Source organism: Paramisgurnus dabryanus, chromosome 17, assembly GCF_030506205.2.
Source record: "Paramisgurnus dabryanus chromosome 17, PD_genome_1.1, whole genome shotgun sequence".
In the NCBI taxonomy this organism is placed as follows: Eukaryota; Metazoa; Chordata; class Actinopteri; order Cypriniformes; family Cobitidae; genus Paramisgurnus; species Paramisgurnus dabryanus.
Window position 1 is genome coordinate 28,869,575 of NC_133353.1, and position 19,999 is coordinate 28,889,573.

The 19,999-nt window shown below is 37.5% G+C and overlaps 1 protein-coding gene across 2 annotated transcripts in view; it reads right to left on the reverse strand.

Annotated features, from left to right (window-relative positions):
* The window catches only part of adam12b (ADAM metallopeptidase domain 12b), a 137,845-nt gene extending 117,846 nt beyond the window's left edge, over positions 1–19,999 (reverse strand). For both annotated transcript variants that reach the window (XM_065288392.2, XM_065288391.2), the window contains exons 1-3: positions 19,647–19,999; positions 5,476–5,582; positions 2,220–2,293 (exon numbers count right to left, since the gene is read on the reverse strand). In XM_065288392.2, the coding sequence (XP_065144464.2) occupies positions 2,220–2,293; positions 5,476–5,582; positions 19,647–19,758 (293 nt within the window). In that variant the 5' untranslated portion in view covers positions 19,759–19,999. The remainder of the gene's footprint in view (positions 1–2,219; positions 2,294–5,475; positions 5,583–19,646) is intronic.

Consider the following 19,999-nt stretch of genomic DNA (forward strand, 5'->3'; position numbering starts at 1 on the left):
AGCTATTTATCACATTTTAGAAACACCTAAATTGAATAAGTACTCTCTATTTTACCAGGGCTGAAAAAGGGACATTTGTTTGAGATGTTAAGGTGATTCATCGGCAGAAAATCACCTTGCAGGTTTGTGAGCTTTCAAGAGCTGACATTTTAAAACAGGCTTGAACGAAACAGCCCGGAATTGTATTGGATTTCACCAACTTTCTCATAAAAGTAGTGTTTGTATTGTACTGTAGCTCCTTTACGGTTATGATTACCGTGTCGACAGGCTGACAAAACTATCGCCTTTCTGAAAAATGATCATCTGTCCTGGGTTGTGCTTTTATATATCTGGATGAGTTATGTTGTTTGTTGAGTATTTTTGCTGTGGGAAAGAATTGAACTCGGCTTAATGTGCAGAAAAGGTCAGCTTGCATCAGACGTCCTTGGACACCAGTCCCTAGAGTTTTTTGTTGACTCGTTGCTTCTTTATGTCTGGCTCGCAGTTTATCTTTTCTGTAAGTCTTAAGCAACATCAGTAGAGACTTTTCACACTGCGCAGAGACAAAGCTTCTTAAAGAAACAGTTGTGTAAAACGTGGTCTTTAAAATCATTTACTGACTTGCAATAGTCAAGTCACAAAAGAATATTAGTCTGCACTGGAAAACGTATGGTTACCATGAGACAGTATTTGAGCTAAAACAACCCATTCAGTTTCTATAATAAGACATCTGTCACAGTGAAAGAGACTATTTATTCAACAAGTATAAATGCAGGATAGGTATTGATTGGTCATTATCAAGGGCACATATTGTGCCCACCTTTACAAGATGTAATATAAGTCACAGGTGTGCCTAGAAGTGCCTGTGAAGTTTCAGCTTAAAATACCCCACAGATCATTTGTTATAACAGTCAAAAATGCCCCAATTTGAAGCAAAAAATTGCTGGTTTTATGTGTGTACCTTTAAATGCAAATGAGCTACAGCAGTGAGCGCTTTTGGTTAAAAATAGATCTGATTTCTGTGAATACAGTCTGGGACTTTAGTATCTTTAGCCGCATTAGTGCTACAACATGCTAACAAACACATTTGGGTAAAATTAACCATTCAGCCAGTAGCCGTGGGCGGGGCTTTGTTTGTGTGACATCACATTTAAGATTGAACATTTTTCTAATTGAATCCAGAAACATTACACAGTGCCCGAAAATAGTCCCCTGCTATTGAAAGTAACCAAGGGGACTATTTTCGGGCAGTGCGTAATATCACTACGCCTGCTGCAGCCCTGTTACAGCAGCAAAGTCCTCGATTATTACGCCACTTTGAGAGTATAGTTCCTAGCCCTATCTGCCTAAAAAATCGCAACTTTTAATTTTCTGTCAGTCTTAGTACACGATGTAACTACAGAAGAGTCAAGTTTTAAAAAGGAAAGATATCGAAACTCTCTGGTTATTTTTTGTGCGATGCTAATGGTCTCATCAGATTCAATTGATTGTGCTAAGCTATGCTAAAAGTGCTAGCGCCAGACCCGGAGATCGGCTGAATGGATCCAAATCGGTAAGATTCAAATGTTTAACTCTAGGAGAGCTGGAAAATTAACATATTTTCAAAAAAAGTGGAGTGTCTCTTTAATAGCATGAGCAAAGCTGATATTCTTATAACTTCATGTGTCTTAATTCAAACACACAGACACAGATAGAAAGACAGCCAGGGGTTGTACGCCAAAGATCCATTTACCTTAACACTGCCCGTGTGTGAGAGAAATACACAATGACACAAAATGGAAATGTGTTTCTAGCTTAAACAGGATGAGAATTTGGAAGCATTATGTGACCCTGCTGGAGATGAGCACAGGGTTTGTAAAACACAGCGTGACTGTGCATGGGCTCGTTTCAAAATCTTGTTATAGCTACCTTGTTACTGCCTTCATTCTGCATTCAAATGCATTTATAGCACATAGTAATGTTGGTTAAAATTAAAAAAATGTATTACACTGGACTATAATCACTTCTTTATGAAATGTACTTTTATAAAAATGCATTCTAGGATTGCTTTTATGTGAAGGATACATGCAAGGCTTTGGCCAAGATTAGATTAGTAATTAAAATGGCTTCATTGTGGAACATCCTTCACATCAAAAGCGTGCTTTTCATGCCTTAAGATGCTGCCTACGCGGGCAGCTCACAATTTTGAAATGGAGCATGCGTGGTGAACTGTCAGAGAAAATAGCGTGAGAGCAACTTACTGGTTCTTCTCCACAGACAAAACCAATTGCTGTCCTTCTGTTTGGATCAGGATGCGCAGTGAAGTGGGTGGAATCTAAAAAACAAAAACAAAAAATTATCACATCATGTCGTGTTTATCTATTTCAGCCCATTTAAAATAACCTCACACCTTCCACACAAACACACATACCTTTATACACATCAAAGTTGCAAAGCATGGCTAAAGCTTTATACTGCACATCTTTATTCACATTCAGACATATGGTAGCTACTGTATATGATTAAAAACGAGTTCCCTTTAATATGGACATATATCTTTACATTAGTTCCTGTAGCTTAGCTTTCCATTGTATAGTACCCCACGGTTTGGTTTAGGTCAGGCCAGCTCACCCTTACAGTACTTTGGCTTGGTTAGCTTTTCCATCAAGTTAAGTATTACTTCGGAGTGTGAGGAATTATAGGCGTGTCATTATATTTGCGCTGCCTACTGCTGTGACATCAAACAAGTGAGACCGTCGTTGTACATTTCCATACATTTATTTATTTCTCAGTCCGCCACAAATTAAAATTGACTGACACAAATAGATTTTGCACATCGCATTTATCACTACCTCTGTCTCACATAACAGTTTCTGTACAAACACCCGTGGCGTCAGTTGACGCGCTACGCTGAGCCTCATTTAAGTTGCATTTAAGCATATATGCGAACGTACAAGACGCGAATGTGCCACCACAAACTGCAAGTCTGGATAGCCTGAATCATATGGAAATGTGAGAGGATATCCTCCTCCACTGATCCTGATTAAGTAAAATAGCTTTGGCCATAAGTCAAGACCCTTGTGGTACAGGCCGACCGGCCCATCACTAATAAACTCGCCTTACCACAGTACCCAACAGCAAATGTTTCATCTTAACCACCTTGGAAAGCCAAGTATTAAATAGCACTGCATTTTCAATCGCTTCAGCACTAAATTCCAGTCTCCCAAAGGCAGCAATGATAAAGCAATGACAAGATCCCTTGATTTCACTGCATCAACTTGCAGAGCGGACAGCAGAAAGCATCTAAAAGTCATGTGAACAGAGTGAGACGTCGCCTTTAGCTGCAACAGAAGCTTGACTGTGATATTCATTGAAGCTCAAGTAACTCAATGTGGAGTGAAATCAATTAAGCCTTAATCGCAAAGGCCCCGTGACTTTCTGCCACAATGTCACTACAGCTTCAGGCAGTTAATCTAATCTAATGCACTCCACACAATAGTTTTCCACATTCATCACCTCATCAGTCAGTCATTGTGCCTCCGGTGTCGTTTGGCAGCCGGGCCGTTCTCTCATTTTCATAAATTACTCTTTGAGAGCTGAAAGTCTGCAGCTCAGAAATTATACAGGCTATGAGAGTCATACATTGTGAACTAATTTGCACTGCGTTTCTACAGTAGCTTCACTAGTTTCACCAGAAAAAGATGCTTTATTTTCTGATTGCATTGCATCTGATGGCATGTTCTTCCATAAGAGCATAACATTTTGGTGACTATATTTGGAAGCAATATTTTTTATTTATAATTCTTTAACTTTTTGTCAGCCAAATTCAAACGCACGCAGTGTGAAACAAAGAGGGTTTCAAACACCTGACCTAGGGTTTAGGAATGCACAGTGTGACACGTCAGATTATGAATACCCTGGTTAAGTAAGAACAGTGTGAAACGTGAAACAGGTAACCCAGGATTCCGTTAACCCGGGGTTTATAATAACCCGGGGTTAACTATTTCCAGTGTGAAAAGCATGTGATGACTTGCCCCAAAGTGACATGTGTGCTATTGTTGGCTTAATCTCAGGGTTAGCTCAACATAGCACGTCAGCTAAAGTCAGGGCCGGCGTCAAGGGGGGCATTCGTGGGCAGTGCCCCCCCAAACAGGTTGTTGTGCCCCCTACAAAGTTTTTTATTAATTTAATATATATATATCAAGAATAATTAAAATAAATTAAACATTGAATGTTTCATGACTTGTAATGTAATCAAATGAGGAAAATATAGTAGATATATGTTTTCTTTAATTAAAATAGACCAGTTTCTCTGATTGGTTGTATTGCCGCGTCTCACCCGTCTTACGTCTTTAGCATATTTGTGACTTGATACTAGCAACGTGTTTTTCCGCTGCATTTTATGGATCGTTTTAGAACGAACCAGCACCGCCTGCTTCATCTGACTTCATGCAAACACAGACTGGCTCAAACTCAGAGATTAGAGGTCGAGGTGGAATTTCAAATCGAATGTTCGTCAGCTATTTTAAAGGTAAGTTAGCGTTGTTTTAAATTACGTAAGCTTAAATGTGAAGTGTGGCTATAGACCGTTAACAGCATTACGACATGATTACGGTAAAGCGGCTTTTTTAAAGCTAGGACGCGGTGTGCGCTGCGCTATGAAACCCATTCATTTCAATGGCGGTTTGTTGTTGCGTCGAGCAAAGCGCGAGCGCAGCAGAGCTCAGCTTGCGCTCACACCGCGGTCGAAGTTCAATAGTTTTGCGCATAGTTTGTGGTCTTTGCACTTTATACGGGAAATGAGCTGACAGTCTGTACCAGTTGTATGAGTGTGTTCTTTCACTGTATTTGTTGTTTTAATGTCTTGTTTTTGCAAGTTATTGTTGCTATTGCGTTATGGGAGCTTTAAATGTTTTCATCATCTCACAAACCCCCATCAATTCCCTTGTGAACTGTGTTTGGGAAACCCGGGCTATTGGATGATCTTACTAGTTTGATTCTATATCTTTAAAAATGTAATCTAAACATATTTTGCCCAGCAAACAGACACATTCAACACTTCAGCAGAAATGCATCAATCCCACTATATTAATTTATCACAGCGTATTAATCAAACGAAACAGTGATAGAAAAATTGCATTTACCAGGCACCTAATATGAGGACAACTACTATAGATAGTATTTCATTAAATACGAATTCAGAAAGTGTCCCTTTTTGCTTTTTTTTTTTTTTAAAGACTGAAATTGTTAAGATCCTATGAACAAAACAGCTTTTTCTTATGTCAGTATATATGTGGGTATCTTCCTCATATTTACTTAATAAATTATTCATCTAATGAAAATGGGGAAAAAAAAATTTTTTTTCAAGTACATTTTTCAACATAATAAATCAGTAGAAAACTTCCACTGGCAACCTGACATCATGATGGAAATTTAGGAAATTTAAATTCTAGTACAGAAAACAATGTTCAAAAAACCACTGCAGCCACAAAATATACATGCAGTGCTTTTTCTTACCCTGGAGCGGAGCCAGCTGATTGGTCGTTGCTTTGTTCCCTCCAGCAGTAGTGGTACCATAGTGTGATAATGCTCCAGTTTGGTGAGTGTACTTTTCAATCGCCTCCCTGTGACAGGAGACACAAACACATCCATCAGTATTTCATCAGAATACTCTTAGCACCAGAGAAACAGTTGTTCCAATCTGCAATAATGACTGAAAATGAGCAAAACTTACAAGTGAAATATGCTAAAGGGACAAGCCCACCATAAGACATTTAGGTAAGACTAAGATAAAGACAATTTACTCCATAATAAAACTGACAGATCTGAAAACAAAGCTAAACCCAATGTGTTTACAATGTGCATGGAGTGAAAAACTTATGAGGTCACTAGTGAATATGCATCTTGTGCACATTAGTGGAAATCCATGTAAATTACAAATTTGCCTACATTTGACCAGTGATCTAGAATGAGTGCAGAAATGTCTTCTTCATTGTAATTTTTAAACCTATAGGAGGTTTAAATGTAAAAAATATTTTTTTTTTTTGCACTTTAATGAGGTGAATGATAAAGATGACTTGTCTCTGTGTTTCGTGGATGTAGTTGTGCCATCACTTTTGCCTAAATCAATAGACTTTCTATCTGTCTTTCTCTTTAGTGTAAGCCTGACGTCCCGTGGGGCCAAAGTGCTTCATCCACAACTGAACCTCTACAGCATCCATTATGAATGAGGGGGACAGACACAGAGGAAGGGGGTTTGAGAGAGAGAGAGAGAGAGAGAGCTGGAGAGATAGAGATTAACACACTATAGAGATGTGCAATCCTAAGAACATTATAAAGAAAAGGAGTGACATCACAACATGTTTTTTCCCAACACTCTAAAGGCCACAATCCTTCCTGTATTTTTCCTTTGAACTTACTCACAAACATACAATTACGCACACACTATTACACATTTTATGAAAGCATCTCATTGAATAAAATTGACTTTTTATTATAATTGGTCAATTTAAATTCTGAAGTTTAATATTTTTGTATTGTATACCATGCAAACACCAGAGTACAAATATATGACAATTCACTACAATTTATGACAGACAGACAGATTTAGAGACCGACCGATATATCGGCAGGCCGATATTAGGCATTTTCCAAACTATCGGTATCGGCATTCATAATAGCCGATAAATGAATATTTAAAAAAAAAAACGGACGAAACAGCCTTCATTAGATTTCCTCACTGTTGGTATTTTTGACAGAGCGCTTTGAACCTGTAGCTTCTGGTGGGGTCCAGATTTAGGCGTCTAGCCACTGCCTGAGTCAAGTGATCAGCAATTTATATTTTGCTGTTGTTGTTATTTTTTAGAACTTAACTGAATTTGTCTCCAGTCCTATTCAAAGTTATATTTATGAACCAAGTCTTTAAAAACTGGTAACTTTTATTTGGTTGTTGTTGTGTTTTCATTCAAAGGCCTTTACGTTTCATATCTTAAGTTTGTATTTTTATAAATTTTATTTATCAGAACTTTAATATATTTTAATGTTCCTCTGTTCTGTTGTGACAATAAAATAAATAAATAAAAAGTTTCTTTTTAAAATGCATTATCATATTATTTTAGTTAAAACTCATTAATAACTACAAATAACTAATTTTAGGGAAATCTGTTAATGTTTTGTTGCGCGTTTCTGGAATAAAAAACATAAAAATATCAAATATATCGGCCGATATATCGGAATATCGGATTTTATAACCAACAAACATTTGTATCGGTATCGGCCTTCAAAATCCTTTATCAGTCGGGCTCTAGACAGATTACTACAGTATCTTATACCACTGCAATACAACAACACCAACACAGTAAATTTTTTGTGTCAACCACAAATATTGCACTAAATTTTTAGATTAGTTTGACCATTGAAGCACTACAGTGAGATGCTACAACTGAACACAACGCTATAACATTTTGAGTAGGGCACAAAGGGCCCACCACTCACCACCATATGATTCTGGTTTCTGCACTTTGGTATCACCAGGAAGTGGCACAGCAATCTGGAGACGTATTTTACCCCCACTGGGAAACTATCTTTCATGTTTCAGTGTGTTTATGTGCACATCCTGTCATTTTGAATATAATGCATGCCACACACACATGCACACACGTACACACACACATCCACCCACACTTCCCTTCTCCAGACCTAATTTCCTGCTTGTCATTATCGTTCATTCTCCCTCCTTCTGCTCATTTTGTCCAAAAAAACGATTCAATTTAAGAAGGGATTCATTGTACACACAAGTGCAAAGGATTAATGGATTTACAGTATTATGACACACATCATCATATAAAAATGTTTTATGTGCAAAAAAAATGTACTAAGCATAGATTTTTTTAAACAAGTAAATTCACATACTGTACAGGTACTAAAAACAAGTACTATGGTAGTACCATGGTACAGTAGTGGTAGTTTGGCCTTTAACCTCCTAAGACCCGAGCTTTGGTTTGTCTTCTTACAGCTATTTTCGGGTTAGGATGAACTAATAAATATAACAAAAAAATTTTCTGTGAACATGAAGCAGTGTAATTGTCCACATTTGTATATAACATAATACTTATATACAGAATTAAGTATTATGGTGCAAACAACAAAAAAATGCGATGTCCATGTATCCAGGTCTTAGGAGGTTAATATATTTGGGCACTTAGTACAGTAAGTCACACTTGAAAATGTATGAATCTCATTACTTTAGATTTATTTACAGTAGCTATTTGTTCAATAACTTTTAACGAACTGGTCTTAAAGTTATCTGTGAATTATGTTACCTTCTAATAGAGTAATACATTTCATAATTATAAGTTCAGAGCACGTGAAAAATCAAACAAAGTCATATTTATGTGTGGGAATCTCTGGAATCTAGATGATACACAAGTTGCTAAGTCACACAGGGCATGTCGATTTCCAGATTAATAGAAAGCAAGCCTATTGATTTTGCCAAGGTCATTTGATTAAAACACCTTACGAAATTCAACATTGGCTGTATAACCAATTATTGTAAAGTTTTTTTAAATGGCTGTATACCTTCAATCTGCCGAGTTTTTTTCTCTTTTTCCCCTGGATGTTCATGTCACGTTCATTATATGTGAAGCAAGAGCTGATGACTTTACCAGATTTATTAGTCGGGCGTCAACATGAGAATCTGTGCGCACATGTGCATGCAGATTTTATTACTACTAATGAAATTCCATTAAAGGTTGTAACTAAATACACGACTGATAACGGCAAACCAGGCAATTTATCATTTTACAGTCAAATGACACTTTATAGCTGTTGTGTTGAATCAGTCTGCATGGGATCTGACAAAAAGTAAAGCTGAGGTTTGTGTTGTGTAATAAAAACACCATACAGGAAATAGGTTTGCGTAAAATTGCATGGACAAGTAATTTGATTCTGCTGCTTAAAATGTGCTTACTATTAAAGATGCAGTTTGTATTATTTTCGCCGCTAGATGGCGCCAGATCAAACAATAACAATGATGTTGTTTACTGACGCTCTGAAGCAGCGTGGAATTATGGGATTTGTAGTCTTTAACTCAACCGCTGATGGCCATCAATCAGACGCGAACGAGAAATCACGTAAGGTAATCAAGTCTTATAAATGTTGCGTTTGATGACATCGTTTATTTCATTATGTAAGTTTATATGTGATGTTCAAAACGAAATTGTTAGTCATATTGATATTACAGTATTAGTCCAAATTCGATGGTAAACACAGGAACTTACAATCTACAATGATTTTTGACATAATGTACAGATAATGCAACAACAAATTGATCCTCCCTCGTTTTGTTCCAATCTCTTCTTGGGTCGTTTGGTTGGCCCGTACGCTTACAGGAGCTGACACAACCAGCGGCAGACGGTACAGAGATATCCATAAGTTCATAAGCAAGCGCGTAGCCCGACAGGCGCTATCGCATAGTTCCGCATTTGTCCACAACACTGGCTCGCTGCGTCCGAAAACTCAAGACAGTGAGTACTTGTTGCCTCGCTGCCTCTTGAGGAAATGGCTTCGGCTTCGGAGGCCAGAAGGCCGCTCAGAGAAAGGCTTTCCGACGCACTTGAAAGGCAGCGTGTTTGAAATATAAACAGAGAGCGCCTTTGTGATAACTAATCACATATTTGAAAACTACAATACTAATTTCTCGCTAGAAATGCAATTAAAATGCTTAAAAAGTGAAAATATACGTTTATTTTAACTAAATTTGTGCTCCAGCTGCTTCCTTGGCCGCCATTTTATTTTTTCGAGCTCGACCACTGTTGTCATGTGGTTTACGTCAGTAAAGGCGGTGACAAAGGGTCACATGGATATTAACGTCATTGACAGGAGACTGCACTGCCCCGTGTCAATGTTTTGAATGGCAATTTTCTCCTGATTTACAAGTAGTTGAAAACATTACAGATATTTATAGTAATCAGCTGGACAAAATATATAACACTGGCCTAGTGGTTTTTGGACATTTTACTGCAAATATCTTACAAATTGCACCTTTAATACAAAACAATATTATTTTAAATGTTAAAGATGTTGGTTGAGTTAATGTGGAAAAACTAAATACACATGTGGGAAGTGTTTGTAATAGTATAAATTAAATCTATAAATTATAATGCTATTAATTAATCCAATGTGAGGAACAGCTATTCTTTAGATGTAAAAATAGATTTACATACATTTTTTGGTTAGATCAAAGATATTGTACAAAACAAGATATATCACAGCAATTACTATGAATGGGGTGAAATGCAATGCTGGTGACGAAAGTCCCGCCTTCCACTTAAAGAACCAATCATCAATCGATAAAGAAGGACGATTCTCTGGGGGAGGGTGTCTATACACAGTCGTCAATATGTGCGCATGCACAGCAAAATTTAAGCTTATAGGGGACACAGGGGTCGTGAAAATCTGACTTTTTCCATGTTTAAGTGCTATAATTGTGTCCTCAGTGCTTCTATCAACCTAGAAAATGAGAAAAAGATCAACCCAGTAACTAAGTTTTGGTAAACCATTCTCTGCAAGCATGTGAAAAATAGGTAATTGAAATTTTGCTCCCTTGTGATGTCAGAATTGGATAATACCGCTCCTTAATCTGCACTATCTAACCAGCACTGCAATTTAGTGCAGAGATCAGCTCATTTCCATTAAAAGGACACGCCCAGAAATAGCACATTTTGCTCACACCTACAAAAAGTGACAATTTTAACATGTTATAATAAATTATCTATATGGTATTTTGAGCTGGAACTTCACATATGTACTTTGGGACACCAAAGACTTATTGGACATCTTAAAAAAGTCTTGTGAAATGTCCCCTTTAAAAAACACAAGTAATGGTACAGTTTAAGTCAGGTTTAATTGTTGGTTGGGAATGTGTTGTTTAATTGTGACTTTAGCACACGATTTTAAAGATATCCGACTTTCCCTATTTAAGTAGAAAGGACGTTTGTCTTGCATGACTAAAATAACTGCCCGGATGCAAAGATGACCGCCTAGTGCCACGACTTCCCTAAAGGGACTTTGGTTAGATCTTGGTAATTGACTATTCTCACACACATCACAGCAGTTTTCTCTTCTCTCCATTGAATCCATGGACAACTCAACACACACATCACCAGTCAGGTCCCACATTTAAAGTTCAGAATCAGATGTTTCTTCACCACCAGACAGATACAGTACAGGTGGGGATGCACTGATACAAAAGTTTGTGGCGATACCGATATACGATAATTTTTTTTTTTTTGCAATTACATATACGAATACTGATAATTTTGCCTTCAGCCTTGTTTTAAAGTATTATGTCATAACATTCTGGAAGTGCAGAGCATACAAACTGCAATTCTTTTGTCGCTGTTATAATCACACGGCATGACTTATGATGTGTTTTTTTGCCGATGTCTGATAGTGGGAAAAATGCTTTTATCTGCCGATACCAATTATAGGCTAATACATCTGTGCATCCCTAAATACAAGTTATTTAAAAGTTTCTTGTTTTAGTTGTTTCCGCAGTGAATGTGCCGAATGTGTTGGTTCCCTCTTAACCGGGTGAAAAAGCCATGTCAGCACTCTGAGAATCAGCTGAATCTTAGCAAAAAGGTGGAAAGAGGAAAGTGAGATGGCAAGAAGAGAGAATTGGAGATTAAGAGTGTATGAGCGTAATAGAGGATGAGTGTGTGTTTGTGTGTGTGTGTGTGTGTGTGTGTGGGTAGATGGCTAATGCGGGTGTGATGGGGTTGAGATGGGGTGAATGAAGAGAGATTACTGACTGAGAAAATCTATAGACATTATGACCCTGCTATAATAACCTGTCTATGTGCCTGCTCATTGGTATTGATGTGTCGTTACAGATTATCAGTTTGAGACTCTTTGACGGGGGACAGGGGCTACTTTGAAAGATAGACAGTTTAAATAGCTCACTGTGACAGAGTGACATTTCATGATATTAGACTGTTGAAACACCAGCCATGTGGTTAAAGACTCTGACATCGACAGTACCATCACCTGTTTTTTATATTATCCTGATCCACATATGTATGAATATCAAAATGTTTGTTTCATATTTTAAAGATCACATAACGCACGCTGTTTCTGATAATATCATGTTAATCTTGAGTACCTTAATGTATAGAGTAGTATTGCATCGTTCATATCTCAGGGCTCCAGACTGCCACTAAATGGTGGCATTTTGCCACCAAAATTTGAGAGTGTGCCACTGAATTTTACATCCAGTCTCACATGTGTGACCAGTAAATTTGACCTTTTTTGTGATGTGACACTGAATTTGAAACAGCACATGGTACTTTCTGCATCTGTCATTAAAGTATTTATTAGTAATACAGTGGAAATTAGTAGAAATGTGAATATTTGGTAAGCATGTTGATTTTTGGTGTGTGCCCCTAAATTTTCTGGTTGTGCCCCAAAAATGTTCAGTTAGGGGCTACTGTGCTCCTAGTGAAAAAAGTTAGTCGGGAGCCCTGCATCTCCGAACAGTCTTTAGTTTTAAAAGATGTATTATAGACAGATCAGCTGTACCGCTATTCTCTGAAAAAAGCGGAGCTCCTGGAGGAGTACCACGCAACAAGCAACACCCACAAAACATTATCACATTACCTTTGGATAACTTAAGATTCACTACATGTTCGTGTCGTTTAATGCACTTATTCGCCAACTCCCAACAAAACACAGACATTTGCTGCAGTTTTTTCTAACCGCCTGCGACTCAAGACCCATGGTTGTTTTATCCAGGGCTCCAGACTGCCACCAAATGGGTGCATTTTGCCACCAAAATTTGAGAGTGTGCCACTGAAATTTACATCCAGTGGCACATGTGCGACCAGTAAATTTGACCTTTTTTTGTGATGTGACACTGAATTTGAAAACAGCACATTGTACTTTCTGCATCTATCATTAAAGTATTTATTAGTAACACAGTGTAAATTAGTAGAAATGTGAATATTTGGTTAGCATGATGATTTACAGTGTGTGAACCTAAAATTTCTGGTTGCGCCCCTAAAATTTTCAGTTGGGGGCCACTGTGCTCCTAGTGAAAAAAGTTAGTCTGGAGCCCTGTTATCACTTGGACCTCCCCATTTTAACGAAATCCAGCGTTAAACAAACACACTGGCGTAACTCTGCTGCAACCCTGTATAAACAAACTACATCCATTGTTTCCACAATGCTGGGTTCTTTGGAAAGCTGAACAAGCTTAAATTTCCCTCACAAACAACAGCACACTTCTTTAGTGACGTTGATTTCATGTTAGCTCTTGGTTGGTGTGTCCGTGTGCTATTCCGGGTAAAGTGCCCATATAAGGACTTCCACTGTATTTCATGCAATGCTTACGCAACAGATTCAGTAAAACTTTCAGAAACTTGTAGAAATCCAGACGAAGTGCATTCGGCACAGAAATACTCCGTCATAATGCAATAAATACCATTTAATGCCCCTTAAAGAAATGTAAACTGCAGGAACTGATATTATCCAAATAATCTTCAAAGTCTTTTGGGCCACATCTGACACCATATGCAGTGATAACCAATCAGAATCAAATATTTAAGACAGCCATGTGATAAGTAACATTCACTATTAAATAAACGAGTCAGCAGTTTTGGACACAATATATGCAAAATGTATTTCTTTCCAGAAAGTCTCAGTTATTGTTGCAGAAAGTCTCTTGACATCATGCTGACACTTACATCATTACAGTACTACAGCAACCAAAATATAGATAGAACGGATACTGACTAGACTTTCTAAACTAAAGGAGAAATTTTATCCTTTGCAAAATGACAGTGTGAACAGTCAGTTTTTTAAATAGGAATTTGAAAACCAACTCAGATGGGTGTAAACAAAGAAGCAAGAAACCAATCTCAGACAATAAATAAAATCTACATTGTTTTGAAAATCTGCATTGATGACATCTCATAATTTGCTTTTTTATCAAACTAATAACCTTTTATATTTTCTACCTCTAAACCAAGCGAAAACCTTTCAGCCTCTCTCGTGAAGCCAACAAGGAAGTGATTTAAACTGCAATTCATTGACTGGCCAGTAAAGGCTGGTTTCAAAAGAGAGTCAATCCCATAGACCCCCATGTTAAAGGAAAACACCACCGTTTTCCAATATTTTACTATGTTCTTACCTCAACTTAGAGGAATTAATACATACCTATCTTTTTTTAATGCGTGCACTTAATCTTTGTACAGCGCGTCGTGAATGTGTTAGCATTTAGCCTAGCCCCATTCATTCCTTAGGATCCAAACAGAAATGAATTTAGAAGCCACCAAACACTTCCATGTTTTCTCTATTTAAAGACTGTTACATAAGAACTGTTACACGAGAAAGTATGGTGGCACAAAATAAAACTTGTCGATGTTTTAGGAGAATTTTTACAATGAGATCTACATTGTATGGCGGAAGAGCACTTCGTTTGCAGCACTTCGACCTTGGTGCGCAGTAACATCATCACTCCCGACTACTCTCCCTCTCGCTCAAACTTCAGTTAATATTACTGCACCCAAAGTCAAAGTGCTTTTCTGCCATACAATATAGTTTTAATTTTTTATCCCCTTAAAAAACATTTTATTTTGTGCCACCATACTTACTTGTGTACCTTCTCATCTTTAAATAGGGAAAACATGAAAATGTTTGGTGGCTTCTAAATTCATCCCTGTTTGGATCCTAAGGAATGAATGGGGCTAGGCTAAATGCTAATACATTCATGACGCGCTGTACAAACATTAAGTGCACGCATTAAAAAAAGATAGCGGTCTATTAATTTGTCTATCTTGAGGTAAGAACATTGGAAAACGGTGGTGTTTTCCTTTAAAACGCCCAACTCTACAGCAGAATATGTTTAAGAATATGTTTTCAGCCTGTTACAAAAAGAGTTTTTGGTCGATATAGCTAATTTTGCTCTTCCTGAAAACTGTGAAAAGGGTGAATTTTTCTGTAATTCATCCGTTTAAATTATATCAAGCCTTAAGTTCTGCAAAATTAAGGGCGTGGTCACTTGAGTGACAGGTGAATTGCAGCTGATGTCACTAACGTTGAGCTAGGCTGGCGTGGTTTAGCAACCATCACCTCTGCTCAACATCCTCCTCTTTGCAAATTTTCGGTTTTCCATGAGTGACGCACTGTGACACAATACCAAGATGGCAACGGCAGGCTCTGCCTACTTTGGGATTCAAAAAATGGCCTTCACAAACCTACGGGTGACGTCACAAACACTACGTCCATATTTTTTACAGTCTATGCTCTATCACAAACCACAATTTGGCCACGGTTTGAGTATTTTATAACCACCGCCAAAAAATATGGATTTTGACATCTTTTCCAAAAATGTGTGTGTACACGTTTCCAATTTTTCAAATATTTGGCCTTCAGCAGTACAGCTAAACCCATACACACAGCGTTGGGTAAAGACTAATGATTGAGAGGAGCTCAGATACGCATCACCCACCTGCACAAACTGATCCCTGTTGGAATCAATAACTTGGTGTTACTGCTAAGTGAATAAGTGTGGGTTTGTGAGTGTGTGTGTGTGCATGTGTGTGCATTTGGGATAGAGAAGCTGAACTCTGGATCAATGGAGAGAACAACAGGGGTCTATTCAAGATGTCAAAATTGTTTTAGACAAACACTGAACTGGTTACGGTGCAACTCCTCATACTCAGAAAAACACTGGAATCTATCAAACAATCAAAAGCAGAACTTTAAAATGAAACTAAAGGCATTCTGTTAAACACGCATATGCATTGCGCTAACACCACAAAATGGGTTTAAACCCAGGGAACACACATATATGTGCCTTGAAATGCGCTGTAAGTCGCTTTGGATAAAATCATCTGCCAAATGCGTCAATGCATGCAAAATGATAATTTTAAGAGATGCACATTCATATAGAAACACACATGGTATAGCACAAGGGTTTAGGCAAACAGTGTAAAGAGTTCGGTGAGGACATTATCACCACACCCATCCACACACAGGAGTGTCTCTAGATACGGTATCTCTTTCTTAAATGAAAGACAAATACACACGTACAGTACAGGAAGGGAACTGTAGTATACAATGGGCAATTCCCACACACTTTATTCATCACTAAAACGGTCCTTTAAATCACTGAAAATGTGCCCATGCCGGCCAACGTTAAGTAGAAGCAATGCAAATCAGGACACTAAAAGCACAGAATTCTATTATTTGGCATTAAGTTTGGATTTTTTGAACACTGGATCAGCAATTCCACCACCCCGCCAGATTATGAGGATTTCAACCTTGGATGAACATATTGCAGACACGCACACACATACACAAACAGTCCCACGGCACAAGAAACATATTAGGCACGGATGGACGGTCTTTCTCAAATTGCATTTTAATAACTCTTGGTACTTGTCGTGTGATACAGCGAAACCATGTCACCCCTGCTAACTTGAGGAGCTTGTCAGTGCTGGGAATGAGGTGCTAATAAGTGGAAGTATATGAAACGGGGTTGAGTACTACCCTCCAAAAGTGCCTTTTTTTAAGAAAGCTCCCTCAAGTGGCAAAGAAGTGAGCTTGTCACCTTTACATTACATTTAGATTCACATTTGTAACCCTGGACCACAAAAACAGTTATAAAATAAATAAGCTATGTGGTTTGTTAGGATAGGACAATATTTGGCTGAGATACAAACAATATTAAAAAATCTGGAATCTGAGAGTGGAAAAAATCTAAATATTGAGAAAATCGCCTTTAAAGTTGACCAAATGAAGTCCTTAGCAATCCATATTACTAATGATAAATACATTTTTTATATATGTCTGGTAGGAAATGTACAAAATATCTTCATGGAACATGATCTTTACTTAATATCCTAATGATTTTTGACCTTTAAAAAATCTATAATATTGACCCATACAATGTAATTTTGGCTACTGCTACAAATACAACCGTGTGACTTATTATGAGTGGTTTTGTGGTCCAGGGTCAAATTTAAAGGATAAGTCAATTTTCTTAAAAAAAAAATCCAGATAATTTACTCACCACCATGTTATCCAAAATGTTGATGTCTTTCTTTGACGCCAGCGCGACCTCACGTAATTGCATAATGAAGTCGAAAGGTCACATGTTACTTATATGAAACGCACATTCACGAAGCATTTTAAACAATAAACTAACACAAAGACATTAATTAGTATCATTCAACATACAACAACGTCAGAACGGTCCTCTTTCCCCACACTTGTAAATACTGGGGCATAGTTTTGATACGTCATCCGTGACCTCTTGACGTGATGACGTATTGCGTGAGGTAGCGCTGGCGCGTTACAGGACCGGAGATAGACAATAAGTTGTGGTTTAAAAGTGCATATTTTTATTTTTATTGCCAAAAATGACAATCGTTTCGCTAAATAAGACCCTTATGTCTCGTTTGGGATCGTTTAGAGTCCTTTGAAACAGCAATTTTAAACTGCATTAAAACTGTTAAGTGTTGGTGTTCATAAAAGTCCATTAAAATGAGAAAAATCCTGGAATGTTTTCCTCAAAAACATAATTTCTTCTCGACTGAACAAAGAAAGACATCAACATTTTGGATGAGATGGTGGTGAGTAAATTATCTGGATTTTTTTTAAGAAAATTGACTAATCCTTTAAGCATTTGTCAGATGCTTTTATCCAAAGCGTCTTACAATGCATTACAACATATACATTTTTATCAGTATGTATGTTCCCTGGATTCGAACACATAACCTTTGTGCCAAATAATGCAATGCTCTTTCATACACATAATCTTGCAGCATCCATGCCATATTGCCAATTGGGCACAAAAGTGGCAGAGAGCGACACTACAGAATTTTTGAGGGGTTATTTATGTGTTTGCAATGCATTCTGTTGCATTAGCAGTGATCATGCTGTGTGTTTAAAAGTCCCCTACAATCAAAGCTCAAAGACATACTGTATTATCATCCTGATTTTGCTGTAATTGTTATCTCTCTGAATCTTCTCCGTCCCTGCCTGCATCACCAGTTTTAAAGTTTGTGTGTGCGTGCATGTGCGTGCGTGCATGTGTGTGTGAAAGTGAGCACAGAAGATAATCACAGCGCTGTAGAACAGATGACTTCTAACAAGGTTTAAAATTTCAGATGATGAAACTGACTTGTAAAAAGAACTGTCAAAACTTAGTGTAACCTGTTTGACCTACATTTTAAAAAATAAAGGTGCTTTATGATGCAACCATTTTTGGCTAAAAGGTTTCATAAAGAACATTTGAAGAACCTTTCTGTTATAAGGTTCTTTGTGTTGAAAAAAAAAAGTTATTCAGATTATAAAAACGTATAAGATGGTTCTTAAAGGGGACATTTCACGAGACTTTTTTAAGATGTAAAATAAGCCTTTGATGTGCCCAGAGTACAAATGTGAAGTTTTAGCTCAAAATATCATATAGATAATTTATTATAACATGTTAAAATTACCACTTTGTAGGTGTTTTTGGGTGTGTCTTTTTAAATGCAAATGAGCTGATCTCTGCACTAGATGTCAGTGCTGCAGTTGGATAGTGGAGGTTAAGGGGTGGTATCATCCCCTTCTGACATCACAAGGGCGCCCAATTTCAATTACCTATTTTTTGACATGCTTGCAGAGAATGGTTTACCAAAACTAAGTTACTGGTTTGATCTTTTTCACATTTTCTAGGTTGATAGAAGCACTGGGGACCCAATTATTGCACTTAAAACATGAAAAAATTTTGATTTTCATGATATGTCCCCTTTAAAATAACCTGTGACTGCATGGTTCTTTGAGGAACTAAAAATGGTTCTTCTATGGCATTATTGTGAATAACCTTTAAGCACCATTATTTTTAAGACTGTACTAACATGCTTAGCACTCAAGCATAGTTTAAACAGAAAACCTATTTTAACCCACTTTCACAGACCAACTGTTTGGAAAATAAACATCACTACAGGCAGACACAGCTCTTTAGCACCCCCAAAATCTTTACTGTCCTATAAACCTATTAGTAAAGTAAACAATTGTCAATTTTTAAATGTGTTCTTATGGAAATAAATAGTGTACTTTAATTAGCTATTTGTGTTCCTTATTGGACATCTGCTTCTCTGATGAAGCATGCAGAATTGTGTACTATTTTGAACAGAGACCCATGCAATGTGTTGTATTATTTCTAGATGTCATATTTGAGAGCTGTAAGCAACAGATCAATGACTGTACACTGCTGGTTTACTACGGTATATAAAAGCACTTTGTAAATACATACAGCGCATTTAAACCTCATATTTAAGCCACATAAGTAAATGTGGATATCTACTCTTTCCTGCCATTGTTATGAACACACAGTTACCTCTTAATTTCATTCAAAACTGTCCTCGTATTAATCCTATAGTATATGAAATCAATGGCTGTCAAATTGCCAAATTTAAAAATGCATACTGTATATAAATGCATTATCTGTATACTGTGTACATGAAGATGTTCTCATTGCAATTTTAGAGCATAATAATAATAATTTATACTGTATGGAACACTTAACAATACGGTGTAATGAAAGACTATTTTTACACTATATTCAGCACAGTTCATTTGTTGAACTCATTACTTTATGTATAGACACTAGACAGAGTAATGCAAGATGCGATTCTTACCGTCGGGTGATTGATGACTGGAGCTGTCAGATATAAGTGCCACTAACAGAAGCGCAAAAGCGCGCAGCGCGCCCATGAGCCTCCAGGTTTCCAAGCCCTGGTGGGTGCTCATGATGCCCGGCTCCTTATGATGAGATCTTCATCATATACCGAACCACAAACACACACAGGAGAAGAGGATGCAGGGGATTTCCTGCAATATGAATCAATCCACTGGGGAGAAAGGGGGGGTGGTCTGGAAACCCGCTGTCAAAAAACTTTCCAACGCCAAACGCGATGAAATCTTGCGCGCTACCGTTCTGACACTGTCACGTCAAACATGCACAGTGAGGCAAACTGCACACGGACGTGTA